The sequence below is a fragment of the Anoplopoma fimbria genome, chromosome 2 (assembly GCF_027596085.1).
Source record: "Anoplopoma fimbria isolate UVic2021 breed Golden Eagle Sablefish chromosome 2, Afim_UVic_2022, whole genome shotgun sequence".
Taxonomy (NCBI): domain Eukaryota; kingdom Metazoa; phylum Chordata; class Actinopteri; order Perciformes; family Anoplopomatidae; genus Anoplopoma; species Anoplopoma fimbria.
The window spans coordinates 5,957,421-5,979,865 of record NC_072450.1 but is presented as its reverse complement, the minus strand read 5'-3'; the positions used below and the strand labels follow the sequence as shown (position 1 = coordinate 5,979,865).

The following is a 22,445-nucleotide window of genomic DNA, read 5'->3' as shown; positions in this document are numbered from 1 at the left end:
CTGCGAGCTGACCATGACAGCTTTTCCAAAATTTGTCGAGCAACCTAGAAAGTTGCCCCCAGTCATCCAATTTATAGCTGCCTTAACCCAACCGTGACCCTCGACCCCAAGTCCACTGACCTGGAAGTTACGTCCATTCGGGGCAGCCATTTCCTGACTCTATAAAAAAAAAAAAAAAAAAAAAAAAGGAGGCAGCGGAACTGAAGGAGACCGAGGGTGAAAATGGAGGGGCAGAATCATTAACTACCAGCACAATGAGCACGACTGTGTCCGAGTCCAGCCCAGCGTTTTGAAGAGGTCAACCCCTAAAAGATCTAAGAGCCCCACAGCAAGCGGCACCCTGAGCCTACACAGCTGAGGGGGGAGGGGGGGGGACAAAAAAACAGAACTCTGACAGGACTACAGGCAGGGGCAAAGAAAGTCTATAAACAGCTGGCCGCTCTCACAAACAACAAAGGAAGAAACCGCGGGGGGCAGAATTTAGTTTTCCAACAAGTAAAAACCAGAGCCAAATTGGACAAGGCGCTGCTGTGCAAAGTGTGTATGATAATTCTGGTGTATCAGATGTCCAAATCTGAACAAATACGAAAAAGATGTTGGACGCATATCAAGGTCTTGATCCTCAGCTACCATTAGCAGAGTGTTTCCCCCCCACTCACAGCGCCTTGGCTATCAGTCTTCACAGCTCCACGGCTCGGCATCCAGCCTCAGACGCCGTGAGGTAAGGTCATTCTGGAGACGGAGGCGCTTGTCTGGGCGTGGCGGTTTTCGCTGCGCTGGTCCTGGCTTTGGAGCAGATCTGGAACTCGACTTGTCAGTTTGTGCGGCGGTCTCCGGCGCGGTCAAGGTTGCGTCAAGGACCAGACAGCTAGACCGGACTGAGGAAGAAAAGAGCCTGGCAAACCTCCAGTCTCCCGCAAACTGCTCCCTAAAAGTCTGAGCAGTGTACAATCCAAAGTCCGGCATCGGCAGATAACATTCGTGCTACTCTACCAATGGCGCTGTCCCAGTGTCGCCGCAACGGTTGTACACAAAAGGACTGGTGTTTGGCGATAGTTCAGATAAGCCTTTGGCAAAGTCAACAGTGTGATACAGATATGTGTGTGTGTGTGTGTGTGTGTGTGTGTGTGTGTGTGTGTGTGTGTGTGTGTGTGTGTGTGTGTGTGTGTGTGTGTGTGTGTGTGTGTGTGTGTGTGTGATGGATAAGGCAGTAATGAAGTGGCCGGATGGCCGACAGGCAAAGGGGAGAGAGACAGAGTGAGTGAATAAGTGTTTAGTTTAATGGGTGAGGCATTGTTACTCTTCCCCCTCCTTCACCTTTCATTTTACTCATCCCGTTTGAGGGTCGGATTTCCACTGTTTCTCAGAGACCACCTTTATTCAAAAAGCATGAATCTGGATTTAGACTTGGGACTTGGAGGACAACGGTGTAGCAGTGGAGCCTATAAACTTAGCCTTCGTAGTACTTTGTGGGTCACTTCAGTGACTCCACTACTTGCAGTAAGTCTGTTTTAAGTTTGTAAGTTAACCTGCTTCAATGGTCGCAATGGTACATTGTACTACCCTGAGCCTTCCACTTAGCACTTATTGTATTCGTATTAGTTTGTTGCACTTATTGTATTCGTATTAGTTTGTTACTGCACTGTAACAAAAAATTGTTGACTGTGAAGACAACGGAGAAAGTTGAAGAAAGACTTTCTGGCAATACTAGGCATATTGTTAGGGCTTGGTATTGTTTGACACATTTGATTTTACTTCGCATAGAATAAGTAGCTTTTACCGATACCGTACTTGAAGGAATATAAACGTACCGAATTGAAAAAAAACTAATTCAAAAGTGCTTGTGTACTTTTGGTACTTGACAGTTTAATACAGACACATTACAGCTTGTACGAAAATATACACAAAGTAAATAATAATAATAGTAAAAAGAATGGTTCCCTTTGGGCTATGAAGCTAAAGCACAACATAGCCTGATACATCATAAGATATCCAGCTTGTGTCATAGCGGTGAGCTCAGCGTGTTGAATCCAACACTGGATTATAAATCAATTCCTCTGCCAAAGGCGTCTCACGATGGCAGCGTCTCTATGTGGAGAAGCTCTCAGCAGAGTGAATCGGTTAAATGTTGAAGGTTCAGCTTCCTCTTGTGCAGCCCACACAGCGAGATATAGATGCACATGTAGAGCCAAAAATGGGATGAGTATATTTAGCATCTCTTTCCTTTTGATGTTCTGCCCCCCCCAGCCTGCATCTCTCTCTCTCTCTCTCTCTCTCTCTGTGTGTGTCTCTCCCTTTCAAGTGCCATGGCTTTACAGATAAGAAGTGCTTCTCACTCCCAGAGGAATGGAAAAAAAAAATCTGCAAGGACATTGTAAACACAGTAAACAGGGCACAACACCATTAAGTCGTCCATGACTCAGCGCTGGCACAGAGATCCTGAGCGGCTGCTTTTAACGGCAGCAGTATATTGGTCTAGAAAAATACAGCATGTGAAGCATATTGAATGATGTTGTGCTAGTCTTCGTGTGAAAACAAGCCCGCTCTAACCTTGGCAGCGGCGAACAATTTGGAAGACTCGTCATTGCTCTTTGTTGTTCTTGCTGATCCATGCCGCCTTTCTGCAGCGTGCTTTTAAATGGCGTTAAAAAAACAAAAGGTTGAAAAACCAAAGCATTGAGAGATGCAAGCAAGTGTTGATGTATGTGATGTGGCTGAGAAACTGCCGCTTCTTCATAACTTGAACCTTTTCTACATCCATCTAGCTTCATTCTTGGCCTTCAAGTAAAAATACATTTAAGCGCTTTTGAAAAGTAATGAGTCAATGTGACCTTCTCCCTCTATTTTCAAATGCTGTTCACCGACTTTTACACCCCACCATCAACAAAGGAAGACAGGTTGTTTGTCTTCACTGGAAAAAGTCAATGTCTCGCCATTACTATGTCATCACCACCGCAATCAGCGCTAGTTTTGTTCTCGCTGAGAAGACATGAAAAGCATTGCTGAATGGAACATGTTCAGGCCCCTTCTCTGCCCATTTTGTAAAAGTGCTTCCAGCAAATTGAGAAAACCATAAACTTAAGTAGTAGATGAGGCAGATTGGGGAAAACAAATTGTACAGAGAGCCATAAATTACAACACCATGCCAATGAATACGCAGTTGAACATTAAGTTTTGTGATTCAGCAGGGTGTCAGACGCTGGGAATACATTTTACCTTTAACCCTTTCCAAGAACCAATGGGGGAATCCTAAATTAAGAAATGCTTCTCTTGTTTCATACACTTTACTACAAAGTACATCTTCTTTACCAGGACTCCAGTGTCCATGAACATCGTTGTTATAAAGAATGAAGGTTCAGATACATGTTCTATGAGTCAGATGGGGCCATCTCCACAAAAGGTAGCTCAGAGGGATAAACCATGTTGATATACTTTGATACTCGGGATAACGCGTGTATAGATACGTGGTAGATATTACTACAAAGTATCTTTACATTGCAGATAGTTGTTTGCTGCCATACTAATGATCTGAATCCGTTATATTGCACCCTCAAGATACCATAAGTACTATTTTGGGGATAACGAACCGTATGCCCCTTGTGCGGTGTTCCACGTTTTAAGTGGATCTGAACGAATAGGACTGTTCAGAAGTGCATCATGTATTTGTCTTAGAGCTGTGTCAGCAGCGGTTTTGTCTGGGAGTGACTGGGTTTTCCGGTCTGTCGCTGCAGTGAATGGTGGCTCTGTTGCAGAACAGCGAGCCCTGAGCCGTCTGACTGATCAGGAACACGAGGTCAGCACTTGATGTCCCCTGGACATTGTCTCGGTGTTATCTCCAACCTTACTTCACATCATGCGACTCTCGAAACTGGCCGTGGCTCAGTATTTATTTTAGAGCTGGCATCTTTGAGGGATTCCCCAGTGTAAAAAAAATGAATTATGTAAATGGGGGAAAACTACAGTTTATATGTGCATACCGTCGTTTGACCTACAACTGGGAATATCTCAGGTTTTTTTTTTTTAAGGTAGTCGCATCTTTGTGGTCCCATTGATGGTGGTCTTTATTGGTATATTGGAAGCCATTGTCTACAGCCTTCATTCTTTGTGAAGAACCGAACTAAGAACTTATGATAGCAAACTGTCAATCAAGGAGCATATGTGATAAACAAAAGGTACGATTTGGGGTGGGGTATCAGTTGGAGTATAGTTATGATGTACCAAAATATATTAAGGCCATTCCAGGATATTTAACATGGATATCAAGTGTGAGTCCCCCCCAAAAAGTCAGAGTTTAATACTATGTGCTTTTGTGTTGGACTCTGTGAAGCAAACTGATATTAAAGAGTTGACTCCATGCCATACCAGACCAGATGAAGGACATTTTACACTTCAGTTGCTCTACAGAGAAAAGGGGGGGTGACAGGTACAGCATCCACCCATTATCCTGACCGTCTCTCCCCCCTCCTGAACACAAACCGAGGTCAGATGCAGTTCAAGGGTAATGGGAGCGTTTTGTTTGCATACCAGGGCGGATTCTATGCTGCTTAAGTGGTCAGACAGTCAGTGTTTGTGAGTCCTGGGGCCACATGACCTCCGCGTCCTCCTCTGAAGGTCAACGGGTCATCTGATGCGGGGGGGGGGGAAGAAGGGTTATCGCTGGGGGGGGAGGGGTGAGACGGTGCGAGCACACTCCACCGCCGAGAATAGCCAATCGCCCGAAACCCCTGAGGCAGGAGGAGGAGGGAGAAAGGGGCGCTGACACCCTACACTTGAGAGGGACGGAGTAGAGGGTGGGGGAGGTTGGGGGTTTACAGTAACTGCGGGGCAAGTGAGAGTATCTGTGGTATCCAGCCTTCAACTACACAACTGGGATGGTGACGACGGTAGAGTTCTGGTAGCCGGTTCCATTTTGGATCCGGTTACGAGTTAACTGAAATACCTGGATTAGTTGAGCCCAAAGTCTTAGAAATCTTGGATATGTATTTCGGGTTCTCTCTCTCTCTCTTTATTTACTTGCTAAAGAGCATATATTTAATTCAGTGGAATGTGATGAGAATTTGTACGTGAATCGAGTTGAGTACAAGTTCCTTAAACTTTTGTTTCTTTAAAAGTTGTTGCGAGCTAAACTTTAATAGAGTTCATATGGGGTCCGAAAATATTTGGATTAGATAAGCGGGTTTGAAACTTAGATGCTATCAAATGCCATTTGCTGTACTGATGAGACCAACGCGCAATCTTCAAAAACATCCCACGATTCCCATCTCGCTTCTTTGGCCGAAAAAAAACCAGCAGTCCATTTACAATTGACTTTTAATCAGCTTATCAGATAAAGAGAAGCACTAAAGGGATATAACGCACACTAATCTAAATTAGTAGCAAGTGTATTACCAGATATTCAGCTCCACGCGGCTCAGCGACAGAGGAGAAGCCAACAGCGGGAACAAAGCCTTCAGTGCGGCGTGATGCTTGGACTCGGTCACATACAGTCTCCCAGGCCTCCCTCATAAATCAATGCTATCCGGCCAGGAGGGGAACGGAAGAGTGCCAACACTAAATCCAATTATAAATCGGGCTGGCACCACTCAGCCTGATGACGGTGTCTACCTGAACCCCCAGGGGTGACAGCAGCGCCGGGGGTGCCAGCTTCAGCTGTACCCGCATAGAGGGAGAAAGAAAATCAGCCAAAGAAGATGTGTGCGTTTGATTGTTTGGGAGTGTGTATTTGTTAGAATGGACAGGGTCAGTTGAGTGGTTCCTGGTTGGCGAGTGTGTGTTTTTGTGGCACGCTGCCAGAGGCACATTTCTGAGTAAAGCACTACGGGCGCCAGGCGCCAGCTGAACCTTTTTTATTTCAGCCCGCTGCTGCAACTGCCGGGCAACTTGACTGCACCCTGCCACCTGTCTCACATACGGGACACACACCCGGAACGTGAAAATGCACACAACTGAGCCAAATGCATGTAGCGTGGAAGAGGCTCGCATTAAGCTGCGGCACCTGTCAAGGGTTTAACATGAATCACAGTGAAGAGGACACCTCTGATATTCAGAAGACACGAGTAGTGACCTTTCCTTCAATGCCTCCGGGACTCATCTATCTTCTCGGACTGCAGCGGTGAAGAACAGTCATGGAAAAGGAATAGGACTAAAAACAGACAGACATTCTCTTTCTAATCAACATATCAGGATGGTCTGAGTGGCGGCCATTTTTATGTACATTACATTACAGTCATTTAGCAGACGCTTTTATCCAAAGCGACTTACAATAAGTGTATTCAACATAGGTATTCAAGAGAACTACTAGTCACCAGAAGTCATAAGTGCATCTCCTTTCTTAAACAAGCATCTAAAAGCATAAACCAGAGCAAAAGTACAGAAACAAACTAATACGAATACAATAAGTGGTAAGTGGAAGGCTCAGGCTACTACAATGTACCGTTGCCATTGTGACCATTGAAGCTGGTTAACTTACAAACTTAAAACAGACTTACTACAAGTAGCGGAGTCACTGAAGTGAGGTTTTGCATTAAGGACGAAAACCATAAAGCAAAGCTACGTAGCACAGAGAGCCAGAATACATTTGCAAAATTGACCAACTTAATGCTTCATTAATACACTATTGTCACAGTGTAAGGAAACATCGCTATTCCCAAATGGGTGACGTCTTTGTTCCAGCCCATTTTCTGTAAGCATGAAAGTGTAGCATGAAAGCATGGTGGAATTAGCACGCTAGCTAGCTAAATAGAGGACACGGGAAACAGTTCAATGTCTGTTCTACTCCTATTGTACTTCTATGAACTCATAGAAGTACAATAGGAGTAGAACAGACAGTGCAGCTCCAGAGCTCCGACCTGATTTATAGCAAGCAGACCCGTTTCTACCAAACAACATGTTCAAGGAGCTTATTAAAAGCTAATTCTGAGCCTCACCATGACCCTAAACGCTAGCCTCAACGTGGACGTAAAATTAATACTTCATCGCTGTGAGAAGGCGAGTGTAGAAATCCTTGAAATATGCTATTAGAGCCCCATATGCTGCTCTCTTAAGCAAGCAAGAGCTCCCTTTGGCATCCCTATTAAAAAAAAAAATCAGCAATTTCAGAAGCGACCGTGTTTTAAAGTGCGTTACTGCCTCCCTATTGGCTGCCAAGGTTACAGCGATCAATCGAGCATCTAAAGCAGCCTGCAGGAGGAGAGGTAGTTAAGAGAGGCCGCCGAGTGACATTGTCAGGAGGCATTTGTAAGTGTGGCCCTAACAACTGCTGTCTGTAATACACAGTCAGGTGGATGTTTGATGCAAGTTCCATTGAGCAGTCGGTGTAAATTGTCCGTAGAACTGTAGACCCCAGGCCATCCCAACAAGCAATTACATATCTAACAGCACACTGGCTTGTAAGAAGAGAGCAGAATGAAACGTATTTCATTGGGCTTTGACTTCATTTACACCTGACAATGTGATGGAATCTCATATATACAAATTGTATGTACATCTGGTGCTCCTGGGTTGTATTGGCAGAAGGCATTCAAAGACCTTTTTAAATAAGCACCCTGAAATCTCACTCCCTTTCATATTATCAAGGTCATTTATGTATTCTGTTCATTTGGATTATCAGATGGTGAATGGATTTTAAATCAAAAGAATACATTATAAATGTGTCTGCAACGGGAAAAGCGAGCACTTCATTTCTACTGCAGCAAACTGTTTGGCCCTTATGGAATGCTGTGTGAATGACACTGAAGCCATCAAACCACCAAGGGCACTAAAAAAAAAAACAATGAACAGGCCAGTTTGGACACTGACCAGAGTTTTTCAATAGTCCCGTCCAGCCCCAGTATGCTGCTCCAGCCTACGGGGCTGGGTCCAGGCCTGGCTCTGATTTAACTGTGCCCCAGATTTCCTCTCCCTCCCAGGCTAACACCTGGCCAGGATCTGTAAGCAGCACCAGTCCTCCAGGTCTGGACAAAAACATCCCTGCCTGCTCTATCCCCAGTCACCTCATAACTTAGGAGAGTCAGAGTCACTGCCAGAGTCTTTGGGCTTCCTCATGCGCAAGATTTACGTCTTTGTTTAATATGATCAAGAGGGGGAAAAAAACAGCATAAATCAGAATTTAGAGTGAAGTGTTTGACATGTACCATATGACTGACCCACAGGTCAAACCTTTACTACTAATCTAGATCTTCTCTCCTTTAATCACAGATAAAGATGCAGACATACTGTATTGATTAGCTTTAGGAAAACCACAGAGGCCCCTGCCTGTTAATGATTTGCTCACAATCAAGAGGGCCCATCGTTAGCTCCCATCAAATGGCATTAATACACACAAAAAAAAAAAAATAACAAAAGAATTGGAACAAGCCTTTGAGAGAACCCATTTTGGGTCCGTGACTGTGATTTAGAGCAAGCTCTCTAAAATAAATGTGGGCTAAGTGAAAATGAGGACGATGTGAGACGATGGACTTTGCCCAACATAGACGGGTCTGTCTCCTGATGGCCGATACAATAACTTTAAGTAGGCGCTTCTCAGAATAGAAGCCCCGTAGATCAACCACCTAGCACCAAAAGTGGAAAAATCATGCTGACCCAATTAGTGCCGACTCTCAGCAGAGTATTGTTGCGGCCCGCTTTAGTTCACTTCAGTCCAGGCAGATGGTCCCCCTGGTTCTGGTTGCGAGTCTTGTTGTTGTTATCATCGTTGTCTAGTTTTGCCTCGAGGCTTAAAGACCAACCCTGGCCCCTGGGAGTGGCTAACACAATCCTCAGGCAAAGTCACTGTAACAATGTACCAATCATTTTCCATCCTCTTTTTCTTTCTCTTTTCTTTCAACGAGGAAATCTACTGCTTCTTGGTCATTTCTTTTAAATGTATGAGTATTGGACTTCAAAACACATTCAAAAGTATAAAAGCACCAGAATATAATTATTTCTTTGTTTCGCAAAAATGTTAGACTACATTGTTTGTTTATGATTCCATTTTTGTTCAGATTTTCCAATCACTTAGCACATTTATGCAGTATTTTCTAAGCAGCTGACATGAGATCCCTGAATACTGGCCATTTACTAAAGCACTGAACAAAGAACTATGGCAGAAAAAGATAATCACAATGGCAGAAATCCAGGATTGGGATTTAGACCAAATCTGATAAATCAGTTGTAGAAAAAGGTTATCTTTCATACACACATCAGCCAGATCAGTTTACTCCTTTTTGAAGTTGCAACTATACAGTTAGTACAGCCGGTATAACTAGGAGATCAAAATAGTCTTAATCTAGCAACTGCTTACGTTTACGTTGACATTTGAAATTGCCCCCCTTGTTATAATCACAGTTCTGCAGTTGTGTTGATGACAGGGAAGTCCAAAGTGAATCAAACATCTGTGTACAACTGCGCAGATAAACAACATCTGACAATACGGCTTTTGTTTGTCACACAGAGATCCAGTGCCGCGAGACTGACGTGGTTGTTTGGCGAGGGAGGACGGACGGACATTTCACAACAAAACACAAGCACGGTGACACAAGGACGCTTACAACATCCTGGCCAGTCCGCTCTAGGGCAACGAATAATGATTACTTTGCTATTGAACAATCTCCCGATTCTCTTTTCCATTTAATCGATTACTCATTTAGCAAATAAAAATGAAGCCAAATTGAGCCAATTGGAGCACAAAAGGAACACAAAGGTCACTGCTAACTTTATTGTCTTAATCACGTTGTCATTTGGCTTATTATTGATGCAATACAAGCTGGATTTGGCGCTGTGATGCTGTAGGCACAGATTGCAAGTTACTTTTTAAATTTGCCAGAACTTTTCATTATGACAAATGCCGATATAGCCAGTTGGCATCAAATAGAACTAACCCAACTCATCCAAGCAATGTCTTAAAAATGTAATTTTTATTGGACAAGCCTGCCCAAAAAAGTAAGCAGTTAAAAATGTTGTGAAATGGAGAGAGAAAAAAAAAGCAAGCATTCGCTAGTGACCTGGTTGCACTGGTCTATTCATTGAACAGTTTTGATTCTATTTAATGCACACGAATCATTTAACGACACTGTCTGCTCTGCCTATAATAAACACTGGCCATAAAACAATCGTGGCCCCTTTCATGGCACCAACTCTCGATCACTGCACCGTAAACAGTGGACTCAGCCAGCCATGGGCCCTTATCAGGCGCTGCTGAGCTCCGTTCTATTCTGAAGGTGCCGTTATGAAACACTGAGTGGGAGTTGTAGTATTATACATAGCTGCCTGTGTAGGCCAACTCTTTAATCAGTCACTGTAATTGCCGGGATGGACTTTGAACCACAGACATATTTGTCTCCGCTTTTCATCCGTGGCTAAACAACTGCTAGGGGGAGGGAGGGAGCGAGGTTAGGGAGGGAGGGAGGGAGGGAGGGAGGGAAGGGAGGCGGCGAGCACTCGCGGCTCCGGCCGCCGAGCCCCGGCCTCCGCGAGCAGCCAAGCATGGCGGAGCAACGGAGGGGTCACAAACAGAAGAAAGAGTTTTTTTTTTTGGGGGGGGTGAGGGTGGGACCCGAGAAGGAGAGACTAGGAATGGAGGGGGTGGAGCGGCTCGGAAAAGAAGGGAAGAAGGGAGTGTAGAGGCGGCGGACGGAGGGGACATGATGGTACACAACTCCCCAGTGGCAGATTGAGTGCTTTTAAGAGCCCAAACAGGGCTCTCCTCTGAATACTAAGGCCTTTCATAGAGGCAACACTGCTACAGAGACGCAACTCCAAAGCCTCTCCTTTGAGGCCCCCCGATATATATGGGGCTTTCACTGCTTGTGCAAGAGTAGGTCTAATTGGAAGTCGAGGCGATACAAGGAGGGGGTTAGGGAGGCGGGAGCAGGGGAGCTAAGGAGGAGAAGAGAGGCAAGGAGGGGGTGCTTGATTTAAGAGGCCATTGTTTTAACAAGTACATTCTGCCTCCCCCTCCTTTCTCCTCATGGCCTCCCCTTCAGATGCCCACACTCCGCGGAGTCAAAAGGCGGCGTTTAGCCCCTGTGAACGAAGAGGGGCCGGGCTTGTTTTGACACTTTGTCCTCCTTGGCTTCTGTGAAAAGGGCCCCGCTTCTATGGGCCACTCGAGTTCATTAGGGAGTGCAGCGCTTTCAGTGTCGCGTCCCCATTTCCAGCTCGCGGCCTCAAAGGGGGGGGGGCCTCTGAAAGCCCCCCTTTGGCTGTTTGTATAATAAAAAGGGACCCCTCAGCACCTTCACAGCTACCCACCTCCGTTGCCTTCATCTCGGGGCCCCGGCTGAGTTAAGGCCTGTCAGGGGTACGGGCGCATTGAAAAGGAAATGGTGGAGAAGAAAGAGTTGGGGGAGGGAAAGAATGTAAAGACGAAAGCATAAGCGGGAAGACATATGGCGGAGAAGGAACATATGCGGGACAAACATTTTCACCTCCACGGAAGTATGAAATAAACAGGTGCAGCGCTTCACCCGCATCGACCTCTAGCTGCGTGAGAGGAGGGTGATCTCTCTCAGGACGAGCATTGTGTGTTTGTTTGCGTTTGTGTGGAGGGTCGGGTTTCAGCTCTCACACTTTCAGGTGACATCCCTGTGCGTCAGTATCGGGGGGGATGTCACTCTAGAAGGGCAAAGGCACTCTGAGATCATACGAGCCCCAAGGAGGTCTCCGTCTGTGTGTTGGTGTTTGTGTACATGAGCTCCATTTGGGGATGGTTACTGTGAGAGCGTGAAAGTAGGGTCATTGTATACCTCAGTTAAGGGTTGGGCGATTGGACCAAGATGTTGGATATAGGCCATTGGCAAGTTGGGGTTTTTATTGGGCGATTCTTTGAGTAAAGTTTGTAATTTTATTTTTGCTAATTTAATGGTCTGCCTCCAGAAAACAACAAGAGAAACAGCATATTTTCACATCTAACTCCGGTAATTAGAGGTCTGGGCACAAACCAGAGTTGGCGATTGATAGAAAGACAAACCAAGACGGGTTTGGTGAGTTTTATTATGTTTCTGTTGTGTTTTGAATAAAAGTATGTTTAACGATTCCCGGGGGACGGGGAGCCATGTTAAACCACATATTTGGCAAATGAATAGTAGATTACAGAAGCATAATAATTTCATCGTCAATCAACAAACATGATTATATATATATATTTCGGTCTTTGTGGACACACACGCATTTGAATCCAAGTTTGTTGTGAACATCTAGATTTATGCAGTGCTAAAATGATCAACTAAATCGACAGAAAGTGCAACAATTTTGAGGAATCAATGAATACTTGAAGCAGTTACTAAATCAAAAATGCAAAAATTGTATTTCGTATTTGCCGTTTTCTCAGTTACGATCGTCAATAAAGTTTATTTGGTTTTGATTGTTAATCGAACGTTACAAGACACCGAGCACTAGAAAAACTGGGATGGACATTTTTTAACCCTGTTTTATAACATTTCATATAATGAATAACCAATCGCTTGATGGACAGACATTGGCCACTGAAGACACTGTAGCCTCTGAAAGTTGGTGTCACATTAAATCAGTTTTTTTACGAGCGTGTCTTGAGATTTCTTTAGACGTGTTTAAAATTCCATAGGTGCTGCAGCATGCCTCCTACTGGTTTCAACAGCGACACGGACATCAGATACGGAGCAGGTGCTTCCTCGCAGTTGTAGAGTCTCAGGGAGGGAAAGGCAACACTGAAACGCCATGCGCTCATACTGTACGCGGTGTGATCGGAAACCCGAGTCTCCATTCAGCTGCTTTTCCACAAGACAACATTGGACTATACATGCACAACTGCTAAACATGAGATCTGGAAAAGAACTATAGCAAGACTAAAGGATTTACATATTTTTCATATCAGGCCTTTAAGCTCTCTCTCATGAGGTTACCAAAAGTGTAAATGCCAAGACAGGATTTGTTGAAGTGTTACAGGATTTAAAGTCCCAGTGAAACTAAAGTTAGAGCATCTTAAGCTCCTGTTCTGTGACGTATTTCACAGTGAAACGGAATATTACAAGGTTTTGATCGGGATGCTAAAAGTGAGCTAGCTTAGAGTTCAGCGCTATTGGACTGTGGGAGGAAGCTGGATAAATCCCCAGCTGACAAAGGGAGAACCTGCAAACTCCATATCACAAAGGTTCAGCCAGCGCGGTATCGATTTGATCCATAATACACCGATACAGATTTTTGACATACATTTGGTATGCAACAAGAGATAAATAACCAATTTAGACAGGGGTAATACTTCAAAAACTGACGAGTGTGAGTTTGGGGAGGAAGTGTGCCGAGTTATGTGCTTGTGTGGGGGGTCGGAGTCAAATCATATCACACTCCTAATCTTATCTCAAGCTTAAGATGGAGGCTGCGGGTGTTTGTGTGTGTTCCTGAACATATGGCTGAATAGGCCGTTTGTGCATACAGGCATGTTGAGAGAGGTGAGGAGCACCTTTTGGAGGTGAGCTATTAGACAGCTGCAGCCCCCACCCCCGTCTGCAGGACCACCATTGGTGAACAGAGGGGGGGCAGGATGGTTAGAGACGGTGACCATAAGCCACCTGGAAGAATCTAATGTGCTGAGCACGAGAGATCAGATCAGGGAAATGAGTAAAACAAAAAGTGAGAATAGAGGCAGCTGTGTTGAAAGAATACTTAAAGAAAGACGTGAAGAGCAGCAACGTTAGATTCACCTCCTGTAGGCTTGAAAAGTGTTTGACTCAAGCACTATCAAAGTGGTAACAATGGATTCCAGTAGTGACACAGAGAAATGGCAAAAATGTTGCAAAAAAATGCTACTGGCTTGCAATGATATCGCTTCATCGAAACTCAAAAGCTCCATCAAAAGGAGCATTTTGGGAACAATTCTTCGTATTTTTTATTCATTCCTTTTTTTTTTCCATGATTATAACAGTCATGCAGTGAAGCTGAAGGAAGGAGCATGCTGCAGAACTGTTGAAGTCTACAGGCAGATAGTGTTTCATACTCGAAACATAGATTTTCATTAACAGAGAGACGAGCTAAATACTAATGGAGAGGAAGCAAGTGTAAGTGTGTGTGTGTGTGTGTGTGTGTGTGTGTGTGTGTGTGTGTGTGTGTGTGTGTGTGTTGAATATTGTGCAGAGAAACAAAGACGGAGTCACAGCTCTGACATCGATTAAGAAAAAGCATCGTCGGCCGAGTAGCGGGCAGGCTGTTTGTGAGCTGTAGTAAAAAGCATGTATGCGCACACGCACACGCACGCACGCACGCACGCACGTCCAGTTAGTAAAGAAGCCTGTCTGTCTCTGGAGTTATTTATATCCCAGAAGCAGCTGGGTGCTGTAGTTTTTTAACAAACAATTCTCAACATTGAGCCCTTGTTGGGGACTATTTTCAGCAGCAGATGAACACGCATTCGGTGCTCTAGTGAGTATCTAGTGACGATGGTGTGTATGGGACAGAGAGTCAGTGTTCATTGTGGTAATGGAACATGTCAGCTCCTATAAATTTAGCTAGATTTCTTTGTTTATTACTGGAGCACGTATGGCATATGACAGAATACATCAGAAAAGGAAGTGACGGGGATTGGATTAAGAGCAGCGGACCTTGAAATGATCACCAACGACGACCAAACACCCAGCCAGACCGAACGCCACCGAAGGCCGAATCGGGAGCAGAGAAGGAAGCTAAGGTCACTAAGCAAGGACGTACTGCTACTCCACGACTATGTCTGATGGAATAAGACTTCCAGCTAACCCAGCAACAGGAGGTCAGTCACTGCTGTGCCCACAACTTTCCAGGGACCCGGTTCCATGGTGGAATCACAGGCCGAACTGCATTTGAAGGGGCGGACGGCGCAGGAGAAAGAGCGCAGGACTCCAATGGGACAGGAGGAGGTGGACTTTGTGTTTACATCATGATGCTTGGTGCTCAAACATAGTCAAAGTTGATGAACAATGAATAAAAATATTACACTTCCATATTTACACCACATCACATAACTGCTGCAACAAAAACAAAAAAAAGGATTTTCATTAGTTGTTCAGAAAGGGAGGGATATGGATGATTAATTGCCGTCTATTCAGGAATAAAGCTGGGCATTCATTACCACGAATGATAGGACAACCCCTCCAAAAAAAACACGACAAGGGGACCAACTGTCCGCTGAAAAATTGTTCCCATGTTTCTAGCGCCCAGAGACAAACGTCCTACCCAAACCATATGTTTGTGTGTGGCCCTCTGTGCAGTTTAAGCCATTAGACACGCCGACAATATGGCTGAATAAATTCCCAGTCTCCACTCAGTAGACTGAACCCGTACAGACACTGGCAACAGATTAACGTCGTCTTTTTTTTTTTTTTTTTTTTTTCTCGGCAAAGAGGATCCCATGATATTCTGCTTACGAGGCAATACACAAGAATAAGTGGCTTGTTTTTTTTATGCTTGGCTGAAACCACATTTGGAGGACAAAAAAAAATAAAAAAGAATCAGCCAAGCCACAAACATTTCACACTAATGTCTTCAACCAATATTGGCCAGAATTTCATTGTCAAGAAGGTCACATCATGAAACGTTTCAGCGCCCACAACCGTGACGGTCAACCGGGGTCGGACTGTCCCCTCGCCTGCGGCGATGTCGTCAAACCCACCCGAGTCCGTCTCGTTAACCAATGCTTTGTGGGATGTGACTTTGTTTTTTGCCATTCGCATCTGCATAAACCACTGGGTTTATGATTAAATTGTTTTTACATGAGCACATAATTCTGCAGAAAACAAAAATATTGCAAGGTCAGTTTTTTCTAAAACATACAGATGCTTTTTCCCCCGCTACGTCACAGCTACGAGAGAGAGAGAGAGAGAGAGAGAGAGAGAGAGAGAGAGAGAGAGAGAACTGACCCCTCTGAAGAATTGAGTTACTATGGATCTGTACGAGTGCGTGTCCTTCAAAATGTCTTTGTGTCCCTGCACTCCCCCCCTCCCTCCCCTGGTTGTGCTCAGACAGCGAGTCTCCAGCCCTGCTTATCTTTCTGTCCTCCGCAGCAGACCCCCGCTGAGACAGAGAACCAGAGTTTATTACAGTCTCTCCAATAATCTGCAACCCCCGAGGAACTCGCATGCATACTGCATGGCCTAAAAACCGGCGAACGTTCCCTTTTGATACTGAACCTCTGCGGTGACATGGCCTGAATTTCACGTGACACAACATTTTTTTTTAGATAGTAGCAGTATCGCAGAACACGTCTTTGGCAGATTGTTAAACTGAAACCAGCAATTTTGTAATCAATGTTTTAAGGAGACTTGGGTTGTCTGATGTTACCAGCTCCAGACGATAATAGTCGGAATTTATGTAGCACTTTGTCTCTTGTTCACCTGTTCACACTTACACACCGATGGCCAATTGCTACGCCATTGGGAGCAATTTTGGGTTTACTGTCTCGCTCAAGGTCACTTTACCATGTGTCCAGGAGGAGGTAGGGATCCGACAACCAAGCCTATGATTAATTGTGACCCACAGCTGCTGGAAAACCCCATGTTTTTTTTTTAACAGTGATCATCAGGAAAAACTGTAAATGGGGAAGTTTGGAAGGCTCGTTTTCATCTGTTGTCCCTGTGCCAGATGTTAAAATAGGTCTTAATTCTTTTGGTCAAAGACCAAGGGGCTGTACTGCAGTCAAAAACCCCCCTCAAACATCAGGTCACTTAAATAAACAAACCCACATGGGTGGTAATCTCTCATCATCCTTGCAGAGTGTGAAACTGGCAGCCGAAGCAGTATGACAGAATTCCATCCATGACACCGATTTCCACTCGTGGACTGTTTTGTGTTTTTACAGCGCCAACCGTTGAGGGTCTGCCAGTGGTTGGGTTTGTTTGTTTGCTTGCTCTCAAAAGCTGACATCTGCGACATATATATATATATATATAAGCGCCGCGAACATAATTGAAATGGGCCCCCGGGGGCCGTGGCATCATGTTCTGAAATCAGAAACTACCCCGAAGACGAGAGCCCGCTCGGGGGGGGGGTCTCTCGAAGAGCAGGAAGGCCTCACATTGAGGGGGGAGGGGGGGGTCCAGGTGATTTATAAGAAGGTGGAGGAACATGAGTAGCAGAGTGGGGGGGGGGGGTGACATTTATCCACATGGGAATGTTGGAAAGGGTGGTGGTGGGGCTTCAAATCAAGTAATCATAGGTTACCTCCACGGCTACCTTGGAGGTGCAATTCCATCCCCTCAGCAGAGACACACAAAGCACAGTGGGGGTATCGGGTGGCCCTGCCTGGCTGACACCAACCGAACCAGCCATACCACGGGAGGGCACACACAGGACACCAACACCGCATACCCTCCTCCAACACAGCAGCTCCGCTCTCACATCTATTAATGAATCGTCCGTCCTCCCCCCCCCCGAATAGCTCCAGCCTCGACAAGAACGTCACCAGAGTGCAAGGTGAGCGTATACATGCCAAAAACAATCAAGCCCTGCCGGGACGACAGACAAAGGAGTCCCGTTTCACAGACCTCGAGCCACGGCCACATCCTCCAAAACAACCCCTCTCTGTCGGAGGGAAAAAAAAAAAAAGTATCGTCGCCTGCAGAGTGGAATCCGTACCAAAAACAACTCGTGGCGAGCAATAAATCTGTCTGCAGGCCGAGTTATTCTGTAATATCAACATTGCAACACCATTAATACCAACGCGATTACTCGGAGGGCACTTCATCAAATTGCGGTGTTGGAGCTATTTTTGCAAGACAAAGTCATAAATTAACATTCTAATGCTTGCTGGGCACACAAAAAAAACCCAAAAAAAAAACACAGGCCTGCAGGCTGTGCGAAAAAAGGCCACAAGTGAAAAAGTATGTGTGTTGGTCCAGGATGAGGAGGGTGATGTCAGGGGACTAATCAATCCAAGAAGGAGATACAGGCGGCAGGGAAGGGCAGTACTCCTTGCCCCTCAGGAGTAGGGCAGCTGATTAAACTTCCCTTTTTTTAAACGGGCTTTCTCCTTTGCTCTCTCCGTTCATCTAACTTCTACCACTTCCTGGTCTTGCTTCTGTGATTTTCATCCTGTGACTTCTCCGGTTCTGTTTCCATTCACCACAAATGCTGAAATGATTGGTTGATTAGGCAATCAAGAGGAAGTTTGTCTTCAATAATAAGGAAATGTTTTTGCAGAGGTGGTAAGGCGGAGATCTGTATGGTTTACAATTTTTCTATACTACAAAAGTGCTTAAATATGTAGCAGTGAGGATGCAGAACCCCACATGAGCGATACTTTTGGCAAACCTTACCTCAATTAAGTCAAACATCTACCAAATCCTTTGTTTCATTAAACAAAAAGATGTGTTTTTAATATTCTCTACTCGTCTCTTGAGATTAATTTTCTGTTGTTACTAGACGGCGGCCAAGACAACAGCCACGCTGATTAAAATGTGACATTTGCTCAGCTTTTTTTTTTCCCCCCTGAAGGTGAATTTGTGCTAACTATCGCACGGTTAACAAAAGGCGCTCTTTATTTCTTGTGGGTCGACCCGCCTCTGCAACAACACACTGCTGGAAACTCGCTCAGGCCTTTTATCAAGTGAAGAAATGTCAAACAAACACTCACCACTTTCAGCATCTCAAATAAGAGTTGGTGCTTCTTTTGTTTGCTTTAAAGCATTTTTAATTGAATACCTTTTGGGTTTTTTGGGGGGGACTTCAAACAACCTATTTGAAAATGTAGCCTTGAGTTCTGGGAAACTGCAATGGAAATGTTTTTAATGATTGTGAATAATTGCAGCCCATCTTTTTCCCCCTTGTATTTCCCTGTCATCATACCCTTTCTTCTTCTTCTTCTTCAGCAGAAGCTAAAACCGACCAACCCTACAGGAAGGAGCTTTTTGGGCTGTTGCCCAGCTGTCAAATTTTTACAGCGACATTGTTTCACTTCAGCCCTGCTCAGCCCTGCAGGAGAAGGATCCTCATGCAAGTTAAATATTTCCTACCATCCCCAATCTCCAGTGGTTTTTGGGATTTAGAATGCTTTACTGGAAGTACAAATGTGATTTAATGTGCAGTGATGCATTCGGCAGGAACAAAACCAGAGGTTCTGACTCAAGCTGTGAGCTGAATCAATAGCTGATGGGTAAATGAGGACGGTCCGGTGGGGATCGCAGGAGTGGCCGAGGCGTCGTCCTGTCCCAGACGACATCATTAAACCGTATAAAAACACTCCCCAACACACCATTAAACCAGGCTAGCCTATTACTGCAAGGCCACTAGATTTAGCTGAGAAGGCATCTTGACCTCTCACACACACACAGACACATATGTTGGAGACTCTCTCTCACACACACACACACACACAAGCAGAGTAATAAATCGTAGCCCTGGGTCATCTAGTGTCAGCTGGGACCGGCGGCTGGTCTTTATAATGCCATTCAGAGTACACAGCTTAGAAATAATAGCCTTTACCACTTAAATCATATTTCCATGAACCCCTTAATATATATTTATAATACAAGAGTCAAGGAAATGAACGGCTGACATGCCAGGGTCAGAGCGATATATATCACTTAACCAACGTTTGAGACCGATATGATCAGAAAACTTTTTAATTCTTGACACACTGGAATTTTTTGCTTTGAGGATTTGATTTAGTCGACTCATTGCTCAAAAAGATTGTGTGTATCTATGTTGAGATGTCACGCATCCTGGAGTTTCCCAACCGCTGGATAGCTGTGGTGTGAGATCCCGTCTTTAAGCGCCACTAGCCCTAAAATGATCATTAGTGCGAGTCTGACTGTCACCGTCACATGAGGGTTCAAATGCTATTTCAGAGGATTTTCCACCCTGACAATCATGAAACTCTCAGGGGGGAAAAGTTAGAATTTGGAATTACTAGCATTAAAAATGGTCACATATCAAGATCTTTAATTTAAAATCAGAATTAAAACACCACTCGTCAGATACTGGCCTTCCAAAACCAGTAATCAGTTGAGCTATACGTCCTGCGCCACAATGGAAAATAGGAACAGCGGTAGCTCACAGTCATTGCACAACAGACGGCGATGTGTTTAAGACGCGGACCGGCAGACTTAATTGCTTTATGACAGAACAAGTCCATTATCAAACGAGTACTCCCCCCCATACCGCCCCAGATAAAGAGGGGAGGCGGCGGGGGGGACATTGATAACTATATCTGAAAGGATGAAAGACCAAACTATAAATAGGATGTGGATCATTCAAAGGGGGGGGGGGGCTTTTGTTTTCAATTGGATACTGAATCTTATCTGGCTGACATTTGTGAGACCGTCTCCCGGGTGACATTTAGGAGTCGTCACAATAACATCAGTCTCCTTTTTTTTTTTTTTTTTTTTACAGATATAATTTACGCTATCCTGACTTGTAAATCTTTTTTTCGTGTGGTGTCAGAGGGCACGGGACCCATGTGTGCGACTGTGCGTGCGTGTGTGTGTGTGTTTAGCCCGGTGTGTGTGTGTGTGTGTGTGTGTGTGTGTGTTTAGAAATAGCTTACGTAGGGTCTTTTGCATTCCAGCGGCTGTTCTAACATGTTGTAAATACAAGGTGTTAGAGAAAACAGGGGAAAAGGGGGGTGGGGGGTGGAAATCACTCAGACCTTTTATAAGTGCTGCTGGGGGCGGGTGGGTGGGGGGGGACAGGATGCAGGTTATCGTAGATAAACAGCCCAGTTCACCTGCAATCACAGCCTGGAGCAGTGTGCACTGGGTTTCTTTTTTCTTTAAACCGAATGGAGAAACGAATGCTGCATCTGACCGACCACACACACACACACACACACACACACACACACACACACACAAAACACACAAACACTTCTGCAATTTGCATAACAGAGAGAAGTGAAAAGTGCATTTTTTTTTTAATTTCTTTTTTAAAGTAACTGTACCAAACTTTCTATTCTAGCTAGCTATAAGTGCACACAAGCCAGCACACATTTTCTTTCCCACATTGCATGTCTCATTCTCAGATTCTAGTCATCTGCAGCACATGCCACCACTTCAACCACCATTCTAACTAATTTAAGATTAGGGGGTTTTTTCCCCCTCTTATCAGACAATGATGAGGATAATCTGCTCAGGACACCAGGCATATGCATACACACCTCTCAAATTGTAGCGCATACAAACCAAACCTGCATGCAACAGCAAAGAAAACAGTCCCAAAACCCTTATATTTATATATATATGTCAAGTTTAACTCATTGCAACATCTATATACATTACATTACAGTCATTTAGCAGATGCTTTTATCCAAAGCGACTTACAATAAGTGTATTCAACATAGGTATTCAAGAGAACTACTAGTCACCAGAAGTCATAAGTGCATCTCCTTTCTTAAACAAGCATCTAAGAGCATATACTTCCAGAATGCACTCATTCAAAAAGTATCAAAAGTGGAATTATAAAATGCAAAAACATTTTCTCATGTTAACTCTATTATTTATTTATTTTTGTTTGTTTGTTTAAATGACGAAATGCTGCAGCTTGAGCCAACAAGCATGTTGTCAAATAATATATATATATATATATATAATAATAATATATAAATAAAAAAAATAATAATAAATAAAAAAGCACTCAGACTCAGACTCCTCTACAGTGTCTATGTTAACCATACATTGCACTCTCTAATAATTTGTAAACTTGTCTTGCTGGGCTTCTACGTCTGCAGCCGCGACTCCTCCCCGTCCACAGAGCTGCTCCGGCCGGGGATGAAAACTACTAAATCCTGTCAACAAACACCGGCGCTGCAAACCCACCTCTCCTTGCAAAACACGCTCACATGTTCCAACTCCACTTTGCACATTTATTTTTTCTTTTTTTTTATTTTTTAGTGGAGAAATCACATTTTTTTCCTTACCTGGACTCAGCAGCAAAGTTATCAGGGAGCCCCACAGCACCGCGGCCGGCTGCATCTTTGTACCCCCGATTTAGACTCTCTTCCCCGGGCTTCTCTCTCCACCTTTCCCCCCTCTCCTTTTATTCTTCTGGTTCTTCTTCTCCTCACAGTTCTGATGCAAGTAGACGATCCTGCTTCCACGTCCCTAACCTCATAACATGACTGACTTTTCGGCCCCCTCTCTCTCTCTCCCCCGACTTCCACCGCCTCCTCCTCCGCCTCCTAACGCAACAAACCCGGGATTAGAAAGTTAACTCTGGGAGGAACAGCCCGCCGACGCTCTCCAACATGTTGTGCTCCAGTTCCTGACGCTGTAGCTCCCAAAAGAAGCTGTGGACCGTACCAAACGCAGGCCGAGGGGGGGTTAACTATGTCTACCGTGGTGTATTTAATATAAATTGAGCGTAAATTAGCCACAATTACACATTATAATCACATGTGGTGTTGTGAAATACAAAATAAATATTGAATATCCAAATTGTGTTGTTTTTTGGGGTTGTAGTTTTCCTCATCCCTACACCGCACACCCCTATCCCGCACGAAATCGGCTCGTCCAAAATCTCTGCTCTCTTAAATT

The 22,445-nt window shown here is 44.6% G+C and overlaps 1 protein-coding gene across 1 annotated transcript in view; it reads right to left on the bottom strand.

The window, feature by feature from the left end:
• The window catches only part of lrp4 (low density lipoprotein receptor-related protein 4), a 115,236-nt gene extending 93,091 nt beyond the window's left edge, over window positions 1-22,145 (bottom strand). The window contains 1 exon segment of the mRNA XM_054608185.1: window positions 21,830-22,145. Within this exon segment, the coding sequence (XP_054464160.1) occupies window positions 21,830-21,884 (55 nt within the window). The 5' untranslated portion in view covers window positions 21,885-22,145.
• Window positions 22,146-22,445: the final 300 nt, after the last annotated feature.